Source organism: Hippopotamus amphibius, chromosome 7 (assembly GCF_030028045.1).
Source record: "Hippopotamus amphibius kiboko isolate mHipAmp2 chromosome 7, mHipAmp2.hap2, whole genome shotgun sequence".
Taxonomy (NCBI): Eukaryota; Metazoa; Chordata; class Mammalia; order Artiodactyla; family Hippopotamidae; genus Hippopotamus; species Hippopotamus amphibius.
The window spans coordinates 2,949,995-2,966,200 of NC_080192.1; the positions used below are offsets into that span (position 1 = coordinate 2,949,995).

A 16,206-nucleotide genomic window follows, 5' to 3' on the forward strand; every position below is an offset into this window, starting at 1 on the left:
CTTCACCTTCAGACGATACAGAAGCAATCTGAAGCCACGGACCCTGAGCGTGTACCCCTGGGCGGGAGGCACAGCAAACACCTTACTGCTGATCCACCAGCGGTACCGAGCACACCCTGCACACTGGGCGCCCTGCTGGATGCTGGGACGTGGGATGCAGGCACCCGCTTGAAGCCAAGGGGGAGGGACCTCCGCTCTTGATTCGAAGAAGGCAACTTGGATCTTCTGGCCTCCGCCCTCCTCACAGGGTGGCACGGTGGGTGGGGCAGCAGAAGGTGCCGATGCTGGCAGGAGTCCCAAGAGGAACGGAGCATGGCGGGGGTGTGGGGGGGGGGACACTGCCACAGCGTGGCCGCAGGCTGCTGCTCCCCAAGGAAATCCGGGGCGCAGGCGGGGACGCATGTGGCTCTGAGCCCCGAGGACACCACTGGGGCCCCCGCACGGCTGGGAGACGGCTGAGTGGGCTCTCCCGTGTTCAGTACCCACGCAGGACGGGCAGAGCTCGAGGCCACACGGAGAGGATCCAGCCTCTGGGGAATCTGAGGCCCGAGAAGGGGCAGGGCTCTCAAAATGGGGACGGTCACCCTCCACTTCACAGGGATTTTGTGAAAAACCAGCACAGCGATGCGGAGGAAGCGCTGAGGCCAGCGCTGTGTAAGCTGTAGGCACCTGACGGGTGCTGGCTGCCGTTAGTATTATCAGCAGCAACCAAGCTCAGAGGCAGCAGGCGGAACTAGGGCCTGGGGTTTACTCCTAACAGGTCACTTTTTAGATTACAGGAAACTTCCTCTACTTCTTTGATTTTTTTGGCCTGAGTAAGATCCCTCTTCCCCAAAAGGCTACCAAATAGCCATGTGGGTTTTCCGTTGAAGGCACCTTCAATCAACCGGACGCCCCCAGGAGTGAGAACCCGCGGGCCACCTGCGGTCCCAAGGCCTTGGGCAGGCACAGCACGGAGCCACCGGAGTAAGGACGCTGGCCGTGGGGACAAAGCCCTGGCCCGAGACAGGGAGCCGGGCTGGCGAGGGCTGCCCAGGGGCACGGCCACGCCCACACGACTGGCCGTGCCCGCCGTCCCTGCCCCACGTGACCGGCTCCCACCAGCCACTCCGGGCCCGAGGAGGACGCGGCCGGGGAGGTGAGCCGGCCGCTCCTCACTGCCTCGCGCCGAACGCTCCGCGGGCCGGGCCGCTCCACCGGTGCATCCTCTGCTCTCCAACGGCTCACCTTGTGGTGGTGATAGAAACACTCTCACTTGGGTGGTAATAAAGCTGAATCTAGTTTACCAGCTGTAACTGAATTGTATCTTGAAAGAGTAAGTCAATTTTAACCCTACCATGTAGTTGAGATAGCTTTCAGAGAAATTTCATTAAAATCGCATTTAACCTAAATTTAAAAACAGGAAAAGGAAAACGCACACGCGGATTAAGCCTTTAACACACCAAGATAGAACTCTTCTCCGGGAGTGCGTTCAGGCATGTTCCCCTAAAGATGAAAGTGCAAAAATAACAATGATGACAGCCAGTGTCCCCCTGGGTCCCCCAGGTTGGGTCAGCGCTGGCCACGTTCACAGGCATCCCGGGCCGGACAGAGGCGCCTGCCCAGGGAGCACCCACGATGTCCAACACGCTGGGCCGAGCAGGGCCCCCGACTAACCACCCCCAAAGGAGTGCTAACCCACCCGCCGTGACCTGCCTGCAGCGCAACGGACGGAAGTGATGGTGGTGGTGGTGGTGATGCCCCCTGTGGACTGTACCGCAGTGGTGATGCCCCCCGTGGACTGTACCGCGGTGGTGATGCCCCCCGTGGACTGTACCGTGGTGGTGATGCCCCCTGTGGACTGTACCGCGGTGGTGATGCCCCCTGTGGACTGTACCGTGGTGGTGATGCCCCCGTGGACTGTACCGCGGTTCTAACCATGCTGCCAAGCTGTTATGGACTGAATGTTTGTGCTCTCCTCTCTCCCCTCAAAAAAAAAAAAAAAAAAAAAAAATTCCCGCGTTGAATGAAGCCATGATCTGCAGTGAGGCTGCACGTGGAGACAGGGCCGTTGGGGAGCTCACAGGCTGAGCCGGGCTGACAGCAGAGACTGCAGAGGGCCCTCTCTCCCAGGCACAGAGGAAGGGCCCTGCAAGGACACCGTGAGAAGGTGCAGGCTGCACACCCGGGAGACAGGCCTCTCCAGAAACCAGATCGGCTGGAACCTTGATCTTGGACTTCCAGCCTCCAGAACCGTGAGAAAACAAACGTCTGTTGCCTAAGTCCTCCAGTCTGCAGTCTTCTGTGCCTTCAAGACACAAGCTACGTATCAGTGACTGTCAGGCAGGAAAGCCTCCCGAAGGAGCCTGTGTCTCTGTGTGTGGCCACCTGTCCTTCCGTGTCATCCCTTTACCTGTACACAGTCCCCGAGCCACCGCACCACAGACACCCTGCAGAGCGATGGACACGCGCTCCCAGCCCCCGGCACCACGGGCTGGCCGTGCACACAGTGCACACGCAGCAGGAGTACTTGGTGGTGGCCCAAACCAAGAAGGACAACATGGAGAACTATGGGGCCCCAGAGGCTTTGGGTCACCCTGGCCTAGGTCGGGGTGACAGTGACATCTCCCCAGGACTGTCAACGGCATCTCCTTGGCTCTGGCCTAAAGAAGGGCCTCCTGTAGACCCTCCACGGCAGGTCCACCAGGTGGAAAGGTGCGGGTCCACCGAGCCTCCTCCAGGCTGCGTCTGCATCTCCTGCTCCTGCAGCCCATCTCCTCCTCAGCTGTGGGCTCCCTGAAGGCCAAAGTCCCATCTCACACTTACCCCACCTCCCTCCCCTCCCGCCACCCGGCAAACCACGCCCTGGCCTGCGAGCCTGGCCCTTTGCTGCTGCGCGCAGCAAATGAGAGAGGGCCTAACTGCCTGGAGGAGACACAACAGTGACCCGGGGCACAGCTGAGATCACACGTTGTGCCCAACAAGGAATAAACAGCCCCGGGGTTCAGCACAGCCTAAAGCTGGCTGGAGGATGAAGGGCCTTGGAGGCCACCGCACGGCCAGTCCTGAGGCCCAACTGTCATTACCCGGGCAGCAGCCAGGAGGCGGGGCCAGGGAGGAGGAACGTGGGGCTCTCGTTCAGCGACCGTGAGGTGGAAGGCGGGACCCTCCTAGAAGCCTGGCCAGCACTCACGGACACGGACCAACACGGCGAGGGTCCGGGCGGCACGGGCAGCCCCACGCGGCTGTGCCTGAGGACCTGAGCGACACACAGCCAATCTCCGAAGGTCACCGTGCACGGTCATCACAAAAACTATCCACACCCCACCCCAGGGCGGTCAGTCTCTGCATGGCTGTGAATACCTTCACCAGACGGTCAAGGGGCCCCAAGCCAGCCTTCAGAGAATAATAATTAGTAAGTCAGAAACTGCGCCAACCACACTTCCTTCACCTAAGAAAATCACGTGGTGACCAGCCTCATCACAGCTTCCGCACTGTGAAAAGTCAAACGTACTCATCTGCTCAATCGAAGCCTTTGGCCCCGAACAAGAAGCCCTCCCAGGAGACAGGCTGCCCCTCCTCGGCCGCATCGGGCAGCAGGAACGAGCAACGAGGTCAGCCTCCCCCTCAGGAGAATGGGGTGGAAACTGACCTCAAATGCGGTATAGCTGCGCCCAGAAAGTGAACCACATCTAAGATGTGTGCATGCAGAGGGGTGTGTACACGTGGGTGTGTGCGTGTGTGTATCCTGGTGTGCAGGAGTGTGTATACTGGCGTGTGTGTATACTGGCGTGTGTATACCGGTGTGTGTGTATACTGCTGTGTGTGTATACTGCTGTGTGTGTATACTGCTGTGTGTGCATACTGGCGTGTGTGCATACTGGCGTGTGTGCATACTGGTGTGTGTGTATACTGCTAGGTGTGTATACTGCTGTGTGTGTATACTGCTGTGTGTGTATACTGGCGTGTGTGTATACTGGCGTGTGTATATACTGGCGCGTGTATACTGTTGTGTGTGTATACTGCTGTGTGTGTATACTGGCGTGTCGTTAATTCCAAATGACCCACCACAGGTGAGCCGTGTTTCCGTCGCCACCTGTAACCTCTAGGAGAAAAGGGCCGCCTCAAGCCTAGGATTAAGTGTGAATTCCCACTGGATGCGACTCTGAACTCGCCCTTCGTAGAGCTGCCAGAGAAAATGCAGGAGGCCCGGGGAGGTCGGGGTGTCAGCAGGCGCCAACTGTCACACCAAACAAACCAAAAATGGCTCATTAATTGATCTGAAGTTCAAATTTAACTAAGAGTTCCATATCTTTATCTGCTAAATCTAACACCGCTAAGATTAGGTAGGAAGGATTCGTCCCGTTTTTCCTGCAGGAAAGAGAAAGCAGACCTGGGATAAGCTGAGAAGGCGCGTCTCTGCTGGTGGATGGAAATCCCTTTGGCCATCCGGTCTATTCTGGCCAACTGACGACCGGCTCTCTCCGCCACCACCTGGCCCACCGGGGCCTCAGCTTTATGGTCCCTCTACCGCAAAGCCCAGCAGACCTTGGCTTGCAAAGGAGTCACAGGCCTTTGGGGGGTGGGCGTGTCTGTCTCCTCCCACTTCCCCTCCACTGGGTCTGCCCCACCAGGAATTATCCACCAGCCCCCCTTTCTGTGCCTGTTTCATTCCCCACAGGAAAATCTCACTAATATGTGAAGCAATTGTTTAAGATCTGATCTTAAGTCTTCTGAAAAAAAATCAAGCATGGACACAATCAGATTTACATGTCTGCTGAGGCCAAGTACCTTCAAATGTTCTTTTTTAAGACTGAAGTAGGTTCTCATGGTTTTTTCAATCAAAAGATTCAGCAAATATTCCACTTCTGTTATCCTGTGTCACACAAGATGCACGAGCACAGAATCTGGGGCCCCCCATGGGGACCCAGCCCCGGGATTCAGTCACTGGGGCTCTGACTGCAGCCTCCAGAAGAACCCAAGGGCTGAACTTGGGGGCAAGGAGGGATTGTGCGACCTCAAAGGTTAACATCAGATGTAAAAGACTTAACGGCAACAAATGTACAAGGGTGTCACTCGGATACGTGGCAAAAATGTAAAACTTCACTTTCAAATACACGTAAACATTCCAGGTGTAATCTGGAGTAAAAATCTCTTCCAGCGCTTTGTATGTTGAAATCCTACCAGCCCGTTGGCGTGTTAACGTATGTTTATTATTGAAGCAGTGAATCACTCAGTGATTGGTGTGAACTGTTAATTTTATGTACAAAAATCATTTCGTAAGTAGGGAACAAACTGACGTTAACAGAAATGCTGAGAGCACACACTCTTACCTCTGACCTTCTCTCTGTGCCGTGCCCAGAGGCTCACCCAGCCCGGGCAGAGGGCGCTTCCCTTTCCTCCTGACTTTTGTTGTAGCATGTGACTCGGCTTGACCAATGAAATGCAGCCAAGCGCCGAGTACCCCTTTCTTTTGAGAGGATTAGGAGCCCAAAGTTTTTCCCTCCATCACAGGAACTGGGCCAGCAAACTCCTGACGGCGGCTGCTCTATCAGTGAGTCCCCAAATGAGGACGACAGACCAGAGCCCCGGCCAAGCCACACAGCACGTGCTGCTGAGTGAGGGACAGACGCGTGTTGTGTGAGCTGGTGACGTTTACAGGCTGTCTGGGGGCTGGGGTCAGGGTTAGGGTTCGGCCAGCAACCACGGTCTCTAGCTCCCGCTCACTGCGGACTTTTGCCCTCGGCACTCCGAGTTTGGCCCTCGTGCACCTTTGATGCTCTCCTGGTGCCAGGCCGTGTGCTCGTACACTGCACACGACGTTTCAGACCTAACCCACCCCTAAGCAGCAGCGGACACAGCGTGTGCAGCCAGGCAAGGAGCTGTGGGGACCCACAGAGGAGGGGGACTCAGTACTAACAGGAGGGGAGGCAGCGGCAACACAGGGGGAGTGAGAGGGGCACCGCGGGGGGCTGGCCCCTGCCCGCGCACAGGCACATGGAGAACAGATCAGAGTGAAACGGCACAGCACCCAGTGCGAAATCCATCCCCAGACATCAGCCTCCTGCCGTGCATGGCAGGCAGACCTGCTCGCACAAGCACATGCGCGCACACACACACACCCCCCCTCTGCTTCCGGGTCCCCTCCAGGGTCTGCAGGCACAGGGAACAAGCTCTGCAGGCCCCACAGGCCCAGCACGGCTCCCGCGTGTGCCAGCAGAGGCTGAGGATGTGGTGAAGACCCTGCGTTTGCAGGCCGCAGCCAATATCACCAACCAGCTCTTGTCTATTGGAGGCTAGGATGCCTGTGACCACACAACAGTGGGTGGTTTTCACAGAAGCACTGATGCCGCCCCGGGTTTCCCTAAATGACGGCTCTGTGCACAGCCTTTCCCAGAAAAAGTCTGAGCATCTTGCAAGGCGGCCCCACGAGACAGAGGAGTGAGAACCACACCTAACACTGAGGGTTTGCTATATTTCTCCCCAAGAGAGAAGAAACTACATTTGATAAGAGATTAAGAAATCAATGTTTTTTTAAAAAAGCTCTGAGGCTGCTTTTTGGATGAATGAGAACTACATGAATAATGACTCCCAGCCACCCACTTCCTCAACACCACACGCTGGCCCTCATCGGATAAACTCTGTCTCACCTGACTGTCAAACAGCTGCTGCCCTGGTCTCCCAGACTCAATCCTTCATCCGCTCACCGCCAGCCAGAGTGCCGCAAGGAAGCACCGGACATCCCGCAGCGGCCCACAGCAGTAACGCATTTACGCAAGAAGCAGCTTGCTCCACTCCAGGGCCTGAATAAAGCGCAGTCTGGCAGGAACGAGAAATCCGCAGGCAGGTCCTCACCCAAAAAACGGGACCTAGGCATTCAGCTCACAGAGGCAGGTAACCGGTAGAAACGGGCTCTGCTAAGGTCTCAGCAGACACTCATCCAGAACTCCCAAATCCTTTCCAATTTCCCAGGAGCCAGTGCTTTCACCTCCTAGACCTCAGGCCTACTCTCAGTATTTTCCCACCCTGGGAGGGGTCTTGTCTTCCTGCGGTGATTTTACCTGGCTGCCCGTACCCCACTCCTTTTCCCACAGCGTTTTGCAATGACCACCTGGCTCTCCCGACTGCATGGGGAGCTGACCTGCCGATTTCCAAGGGCTCTGAAGTTCATGGTCATTGTGGTCACCTAGCTGTGCTGCAAGGGCAAGTGTGTGTGCTTCGCTTGCTTTCCTTCCTGATTAAACGGCTTCTTGGAGGCAGTAAGAAACAATTCGGATTTAGGTGGCCCCTTGGACTTCCGAATTCATTCCTGAAGGGTCTTTTTGCTGGATGTAGACTCTACGTGACAGCTCTCATTCTCTCAGCACACTGAAGGTATCTTCTCCTAATTCTGTTGAGAAGTCAGTTCTTAGAAAATAACCACTTGCTCTAGCTGCCATAAGAATTAGTCTTCAATTAAATTTTACTATAATGTGTTTACATATAGTTTTCTCTTTATTCTCCTGAAGATTCCATGAGCTCAATCTGAGAATTAGTTTCTTTCAGTAGTTTTGGAAAACAACTCCATCATTATCTCTTCAGATCTTATGCACACTCTCTCCTCTCCTTCTGTGACTCCAAATAAACACCTATGAGGCTCTGTAACCATACCCTCTATATCTCTTATTTTCTGTATTTTCCATATTGTTAGCTCTCCATGTTTTGTTTTGGCTATTTTCTCCCAAACCATCTTCCAGGTCACTAACTTTCTCTACAGCTGTGTCTAATTTGTTAAATCTATCCAATGACTTTTTAATTTGGTTATCATATCTTTCAAACCTCTTATGTGAAATCACACAGTTCCCCACTGCCCTGGCAAACACTTCCAGGATTCTCTTTTTCATATTTCCTCATGCACAGCAATGGGAACAGTCTCACAGTCTATGCCTAAGAACTACAGAAACTTAACATCTTGTGGGCTTGTTTCTGTTATCTGCTGTTTCTGTTCGTTCTCACTTAAGAAATCTTGAATGTGTGTTTATCTCTGACTGTGAGTAGGTCATTTTATGTGGGAAGAAAAAAAAGTGGAAACAATTTGAGGAACAACTTTCTGGTAACTCCCTCCAGAAAAGATTTTGTTTTGCTTCTCCCAAGCACTCTACTTCAGCAGAGAAGTGCCACAGTCAAGGTTCAGACAAGCCTGGTCCTCTCAGGTGATGTCACCCTGGCCTGCAAGGCTGCAAGAGGGCAGCTTCCCCTCCATTCTACCCTGAGGGTCGGCCTTCTTCTGGGTCTCAGCAAGTACCTGGGCATTTCCTGTACTCCCTCCCTCGGGTAGACTAGGGTTTGACCCTTTCCCTCCATGAAGCTGTCAAAACTGCAAACCACACTGGCATTCTTTCTTCTCGATCAGCAGGTACCCTCAGGACAACGGTGGCCTCCACGGCTGAGCGTGTCTCTCTGGTTCCAGCATCTCCCAGAATCTGGCCAAGAAGTTTTTGTCTCCTTGTTAGCAGTTCAATGCTTTTAAGAATTTGTTTTCTTTTTGCCTTCTTTGTTTTCTTTTCTTCTCTCTTTCATTCTTCCTCCCCACCCCCCATTTGTGTGTTTGTTTGCTGGCTTTAAAAGACCACCTTATCCGCTCTTTAGGTCTCTTTGGTGAGAAATCTGGCAGGAATTGCCTAGCCCGCCACCACTGGCAGTGGAAGGCCTCCTACTCTCATTCTGTGGGACGTTTTAAAAGCTCCGCCCCAAAGATTGCAGGCCACTCCCCTGGGGCTTCTCACTAGCCAGCTTACCTCTGTCGAGACAATGACCACCCCCAGGTGGTCTCTCAGGCCACTGTCCATCACCCTCCCACTCAGCCTCCATTACAGACACGACCTTCTGTCTCCAGTCACACCACCTTCCTGGCTACGGAACAGACTTTTTCTAAAGATTTGGGGGTAACAGAGAGTAGGGTATAGCACTACTTAAAACAGAGAACTACTTAAGAGTGCTTTTCAGAAATCCTTCAGCCACCTGTCACAGCCAGAAAATAAGACACTGACCTTGACCCTCTCCTGATCCTCCCTCACCCACACGGCCCCCCTCCCCTTGCTGCCCTCTCCTGTCCCCCCGGGCCTCTGCCCTCCTCTCTCTCTCCATTCTCTTCTGACTTCTGAGCACATATCCTTACAACAGTACTACTGGAACTCCAACATTCCTCTAACTTTTCTTTGTGTATCAATTTAGCTCTTTTTTGAACTATTCCCATCTGGGTCAAGCCCACAAAATCTCAGCTTTCTTAATAACAGGTCCATGACGTTGTGTTCTTTCACCAAAGTGCCAGAAAGTTCTGAAATCAATGCTGTCCTTCCCCTGAAATGCAGAAATGGGGCAGTGGTTTTTGTTTTGTTTTGTTTTGTTTAAAGCAATGTTTCCTTCCTAGTGTATCCTGCCTTTAATAAAATCCCTGTAGTCCCTGCACAGTCCCAACACCACAAATTCTTCCTCCAGGAGGACAGTGAGAGAAGGGGGCCTGTGGACACTTCTCCCAGGGGCTGCTGAGGGGTAACAGCCCAAACTCTGTCAATTCTGATACTTTCTACTCGAAAAGCCTGAGAATTCTTCTTCTGAGGCCATCACAGACATTCTTTCGGGTTTCACTGGAAGAATCATTACAAACAGGTTACACAGTCTAACCTATTACCAAAAAGAGCCTCCTCTGTTGTGAAGAACTGATTGTTTAAACAAAACCACCACAGGATGAAAACGCCCTCCTCAGAAGCTGCAGGAAAACAAAGGTGGGATTTACTGAAAAGCCCAGATCTGGCTGGGATGCCTTTGGTTGCTGTTGCTGCTCTTTCACACCATCATCCCACAAATCTGTGAAGTGCTCCTTCTAAACCGCAGTGCCAGGGAAAATCAATTCAAGTATTTCCCAAACTGCAGCCCTGGAACAAATGAGCACCAACCGAAACTTTCTAACCTCCACAAAAATACAAAATCTGCCTTCTAAGAGACACAGGAGGAAAAGAAGAACCGCTAAGAAAGTGTAATCCACAGCTCCTGCAAATCGTACTTCAAACGAGACTGCTAGCAGGGAAAAAAACCCAACAGCATCCAACAAAGATCTCCCCGTGAAGTTGAGAATAAATGTCCATAAAGGCAGTTACATAAGCCAAAAACAGTACTTTGAACAGGTAGCTAGCTGCAAAGCAGCTAATACACTGAATCAAAGTATTATTGGAAGAACTGTGCAGAACTTCATAATATGGAAATTAGGTAATAACCATTAGATACAGCTGAAAATCAGATGCGACCAAGGAGCAGCATGGAGTTGGTAATTTGTATGACTCCATTCTATAATGTCGTTCAGTCTCTCCCCAACCGTCTTTCCTGGGAAGATGATCCCGCTACACGTTCTACTGCTGAAGGTACAGCAAGGGGAAAAGGCACCGGGACGTGCCCGTCCTCGGAAGGCAGCGCTGGAACGCGTGTTCTCTACAGATTCGGTGACGTCATCCGCCAAGCTCACGCGGGGCTCCTGATGACAGAGCCTGTGTCTTCTCTGCACGTCGCCACTGACTGACCGGCTGCTGTCACAAGCCCATGCCTGCTTCTGCTTGGTATCCCTCTGTTAACGCTCTGTTCACTAATTTCGCAAACTATCAGGAGAGTGTGCTTGGAACGGGCAGGCATTCTCTCTCAACTGGCCTTTAATTAAACCCTGCTATTGCAATATGACAGCCAGCACATCACAGGGGGAATAATTTTAAGGGTGAGGGCAGAAAGGACTTCCAAGGCCCCACTTAAACATGAAAGCGTCATCTAAAACGGCCGAGCACACACCGTAATTCCTCTATAATGTTAAAGATGTTATGTTCAGACTCAGTAATTAATTGGATTCCGTAGAGGAATTGCGCCAGCATCCTTGATAGCACAGTGATGTGCAGAGGCAGGAAGCGCGTGCCAGAGGACGGCCATCAACAACCCGCTGCGCCCGGGTGAGGACGATCACCGGCTTAATAAGGAGTGAGAGCTGCCTGCTTCGAGGATGCACTCATTACTTCCTGCAAAGTGACGGCCCTCAACTCTGATGACATCGCCTTCACGAAAGCAACAGGAGCGGCTCCTGCCCCGGTGGCGGGCGGACGGCCTCAGAAGGATGCTCGGCCGGGGTGAGCCGGGGGCCGTGGGCTGGGCCAGGACAGCATCCTGAGCCTTCCAGGGCCTTCCTCCCGCCCCCCAGGGAAGGGGCGCCCAGCAAGTTGGCTTACCATCTATCCGGCTCACAAGCTCTTCCAACATTTTCACTTTCATTTGAATCCCAGGTTGCGCAAAGGTGTAGTTGTCCTAAGGGAAAAATAACAATGAATATCACATGCATGGAAAATAAAACCCTCTTTCCAGAGTGGAAAAGGCAGCGGGAACAAAGGGGAACAGTTTCACCACAGAACAAACCCACCAAGTGATCAGCACACACAGGGCCCTGGGCTGCATCACACCGCCGGCGCCAGCATGCAGCGCGCCCTGGCACCCCGGAAGGTGAAGCTCAACACCCCCTGATGTCCGAGGGAGGGGGGCACACCCATTTTGGGGAGTATTTAATGGGGCATTTCTATATGTAAATGCAGATATTTACATTTAAATTGGACAGACAGCTCATTGCAGAGCAGAGTCTGCCTGAAGTTGCTCTGGCCAGCAGAGGGGCAGAGAGCACTCAGCGCTGCAGGGAAGCCGATGGAAACAGCGGCCTGGCGGTACCAACATCACGACGGCCGTCCTAGGGCCAAGGACATGGTCGCTGTGTGAGCACGGAGTGAACGTGGGACCTCAGTCCCAGTGACCTCAGGTGAACAAGTTCATAAACTAAGACAGGAAACCCAGTGTGGGCATTGGGCGGGGGAGACGGGTCTCCAGGCAGGGAGACCTGGAATGAGAGCCCAGATCTATTACTTAGGTGCTGTGTGGCCTCAGCAAGTAACACTACCTCTCTGGGCTTTGGTTTCACTATCTATAAAGTGAGAATGACAACGCTGCCTCGAAGGCCTGCTCGAGGCTGCAGGAAGCACAGTCAGCGGCAGGTATACGAGGGCTCGGGGACTGGAGGCCAGGTGTCCCACTGTCATCGCCTGAGAACACAAATCAGCCAGAGAAGAATGCCCACCGCGTCCCACCCTGGGGCATCCCCGCAGAACGGCCCTCAGGAGCCTCAGCCGGTGCTCAGGGACTGCTTTCAGAACCAAGGTTTCAGCCAGACTCCTGCAGTGACGCACTCGCACTGTGTGGTCATGGAAGGCAGGGTAATGACCCCCCCAAGACGTCCAGGGCCCGACTCCCAGAGCCAGGCAAGGCGGGTGAGGATTGCTCATCAAGCGACGGAACTGGGGAAAGTGCTCTGGATGACCCAGGTGGGCCCGGTGCGACCCAGGGTCCTTGAAGGTGGACGAGGAGGCGGGAGAGTCGGCGTCAGAGCTGTGAGGGCACTCGTCCCGCCACCACCAGCTTGAAAGGTGGACGAAGGGGCCACCAGCCGCAAAACGCAGGCTGGGACAAGGCCAGGGAGTAAGTTCTGCCCTGGAGCCTCGGAAGGGATGCAGCCCTGCCCACGCCTTGATCTACACCTTGATCCAGCCCCCCCACCCCTCCATGGTGCACCTCAGCCTTCCGGCCTCCAGTCTGTGAGATCACAGATCTGTGCTGTTTCCAGCCGCGAGGCGCTGCACCTGCGGGTCCCTGAACCCAAGTGTGCACGTGAGGCCTTGGGCCCTGGCAGTTCAGGTGGGCTTGTGCTGGGCCGGTGCTGGGGGAGGATGGCATGCCCTCAGGGAGACACGGGAGAGGCCCCAGGGACGTGGGAACTGCCGGGGGGGGGGGGGGGGGCCGACCTTCACCCCAGCAGCAGCGTCCAAGGCTGAACAGTCAGACGTGGAAGGCACAGACTCCAGCACAGTCAGCGCTCTCTGGGTTTAACACGTGTGCACACACACACACACACCTCCTAACCAGAGCAGGAGCGGCAGCCACGGTGACACAGAACCAAAACCGCCTACAAGGCAACGAGAATCTTTTTCCTGAAGAAACGGAAAATGAGCAGACTCAGGCCTAACTTCTTGCTGAGATTTCTCCCAAGTGGATTTCAAGTGACAGGCTCTGGATCCGAACTGTCACATCTCTGCAAGGGCAAAGCCAAGGACAGCTCCGCACGGCACCTTCGCTCAGAGAGGCCCTGAGGCCCCCGTGTGCGCTCTGCTCTGCACGGGGGACGGGGCTCCCGGGGAGGCTGCCACCGGGCCTGGCATGATGTGTTTCCCAGACGGGGTGACCAGCTTGTGGGTTTGGCTACACTCTGATGTCTTGAGAAGCGAGGGCTGTCACAAACGGGCACCCAATGGACAGGACCTCTGGGCCCTGAAAGGCCTGTGTGTGTCCCAGTGAGGCCCCCGGCGCCCCTCTAGCCGCAATGGGGCAGCAGCAGAAGGTAAGAACAAGTTGTGAGCTCTCCTGGACATTAACGGGCAAAGGAAATTTTAGTTTTGGACTTGAACTTGCAAGGGTTAGCCTTTAAGACTTAATTTCTCTCTGGAAATTGGGTACCATAAGGAGATTTATACTTGAATTCAGGGCGTGCTGTGTAGTTTAGAAGCTCACACACCATCATCTCACCGCACGGCAGCATTTCCGATGAGCCAGGTGGAACAGTCGAGCGGGATGAAACGAAGGATGAGGAGTAAACTGAGTGCGGTTTGCAGCCTGAGGTCGAGGCCTTGCAGACTCTCGAATTAACGTTCGATTCCGACACGTTTCAAAGCCATCAGGACCACACTAACGCCCTCTCCCTGTGGTCCCAGGAGAATCCTCAAAGGAGCGGGGGTTTCACTGGGGGCTGGCCTGTCCCGACGGGCTGTGGGCTCCAAGGGGGGCCATGCCCCTGGCTGAGCAGGGACCTAATGGTTATGTGCACAGACTGCAAGGGAAACACCCTCAACCCGGGGTCTGCTTCTGAGTGGAAGGAGCTCAGTGGGTGCCTCTCCTGCACTTCCTCCATCCCCAGACACACTCACCCCAAGAAGGCAACTTACCAACTGCTAATCCTGGGAGACTAAACAGCCAGTAGGTTCAGCCCTCCTTCCAGCTCTCAGAATCAGCTGCTGCCTCAGGAAGACTGCTTCCCTGGGAAGGCTGCTCCCCTGGGAAGGCTGCTCCCCCTGGGATGGCTGCTCCCCCCAGGAAGCTGCTCCCCCTGGCAAGGCTGCTCCTCCCATAAGGCTGCTCCCCCCAGAAAGCAGCTCCCCCAGGAAGTCTGCTCCCCCCAGAAGGTTGCTTCCCCCAGAAGGCTGCTCTCCCGAGAAGTCTGCTCCCCCAGGAAGGCTGCTCCCCCCGGAAGGCTGCTCCCCCCATGACAGCTGCTCCCCCAGAAAAGCTGCCCCCGCCCCCCAGGTACAGCTCTGTTGCACATGAGGGGGGGCCTGCCCAAGCCCAGTGTGGCTCTGACAGGGAGGGTCAGCCTGAATGATCCTGGGATTCAGTCAGCCAGTATATCTGGCTCTCACACTAAGATAGGATTTCAAGCTTCTCATTTAGAAGAAATAAAAGTTATTCTTTGGTCTCCATCTGCCATTACTTTGTTTTATTTCTCAATTTGTTCAAAACCCAGGTAGAGAAGATGAGTTCTCTTGAAAATCCAAATAATAAGAAAAGAATGACACCTGAGAGCCTAAAAAAAAATTTGTATTGTGAAAGGACCTGAGAAGATTGACAGGTGTGGCCTTGGCATCTGGGCTTGGAGGGGCCGTGGGGGCGCGGGGAAGACCAGCATTGAGAAGGGGCACAGGGTGGTCAGCTGAGGACGCCTGGAAGCCTTTGAAGGACACACCAAGAACATTCCAGAGCCAGGGGCTGAACTGGAAGGTGTGAGTGGAAGAGAATGTTCTGTGGCCTCTGGAGAGGCACTGGGCACTGAGGCCACCCAGCAGGGCTCCAGCGGCGCCTCTGATCAGACCGTGGGTTCTGCTCACATAAGGTGCACCGCGGCCAAACCCACAACCCGCACACACACCTGGCACGGAAAACGTCTGCTGAATACATGCATGACTGGACAGGCAGAACAGCAAGTAAATGAGAGTACAGTATGTTTACAGAAACAGTAACAGTAATACTATGAACAACACTCAATGAAAGTAAACACGCTCATCCTTTCAAACCGAGATGTGAATTCGTGTTTAAAGAACGACAGAAAATATGAACCTTATGGGTCAGAGGAAAGGAAAGAAGGTCGCAAGAACACAACAGCATTTTGGGAAATGTTTCACAGACAGTGAAGCCCGTGCTAGCAGAAGAAAATCAAAGACCGCACACTGGGCTGGCCTCGCATCTGCCGCTGAGCCCGCCTCACCCCCCAGCAGTAACAGACGCCGCTTGCTGTGCTGGGCAGAGGACAAGCCGCACCAGCTCCTCCTGACGAGCGTCTCAGAGCAGAGCTGGAAGACACACTCACACGGGCTTCGCTGGGAGGACCCCGGCTCCCGGAGAACCCAGACGCCCTCGCACCTCTTTGGCAGGGGCTGGGCCCCGGGACCAGGGACGCACATCCTCACCAACCCCACATCCCCTTCCTGGCCACTTTCGCCCCGAGAAAGCTGCCTCCTTAGGCTGAAGCCAAGCTTGCCCCCTCGCCCACCAGGACCTGCGTCTGAACAGCTCGGCAACGCAAGGCCCGTTTCCGGCGCCTGATGAGCCCATCAGTGCAGCTGATGCGCCGACCCCTACAGGACACAGCCACGCAGACCCGGAGGGCCCGCCTCTGCGCAGGAAACACGCCCCAGCGCCTCCTGTGCGCAGATTCACCCGAGTCCGGGCAGAGATGGCGCAGAAAAGCCAGCCGGAGGCTCTCGGGTGGTCCCACCTCTCCCGAATCGCACCAGGAAGACAGGCGCGCTGGCCTCGGCTGAGCACAGGGTTTATGCTGGACTCCTGCTCTCCTGCCGGTCCGCGCCGGGCAGAGGTGCCAGTGTAACCAGCCCAGCACAGACCCCGGGCGCAGGGACTTCACCCGGCTTCTAGCAGACGGTGCCAACCTGTGCTGGCGGTGAAGCGTCTCCACCGGGCAGGACTCCTCTGGGCCCTCCCCTCAGCCCATGCTGCCCCACACACTCGCACTGGGAGGAACCACGGCCGTGAGCACGGCTACGTGCTGGGAGTCACACGACCTGGGGCGGCCTCAGGTCCCCGACACAGGCGGGCAGGAAAACAAGCAGGGGCCTT

At 54.8% G+C, this 16,206-nt stretch overlaps 1 protein-coding gene across 4 annotated transcripts in view; it reads right to left on the reverse strand.

Moving 5' to 3' along the window:
• Positions 1-16,206, reverse strand: part of TBC1D22A (TBC1 domain family member 22A) — a 289,717-nt gene that overhangs the window by 92,292 nt on the left and 181,219 nt on the right. For all 4 annotated transcript variants that reach the window (XM_057742532.1, XM_057742530.1, XM_057742533.1 and 1 more), the window contains one exon: positions 11,220-11,295. In XM_057742532.1, the coding sequence (XP_057598515.1) occupies positions 11,220-11,295 (76 nt within the window). The remainder of the gene's footprint in view (positions 1-11,219; positions 11,296-16,206) is intronic.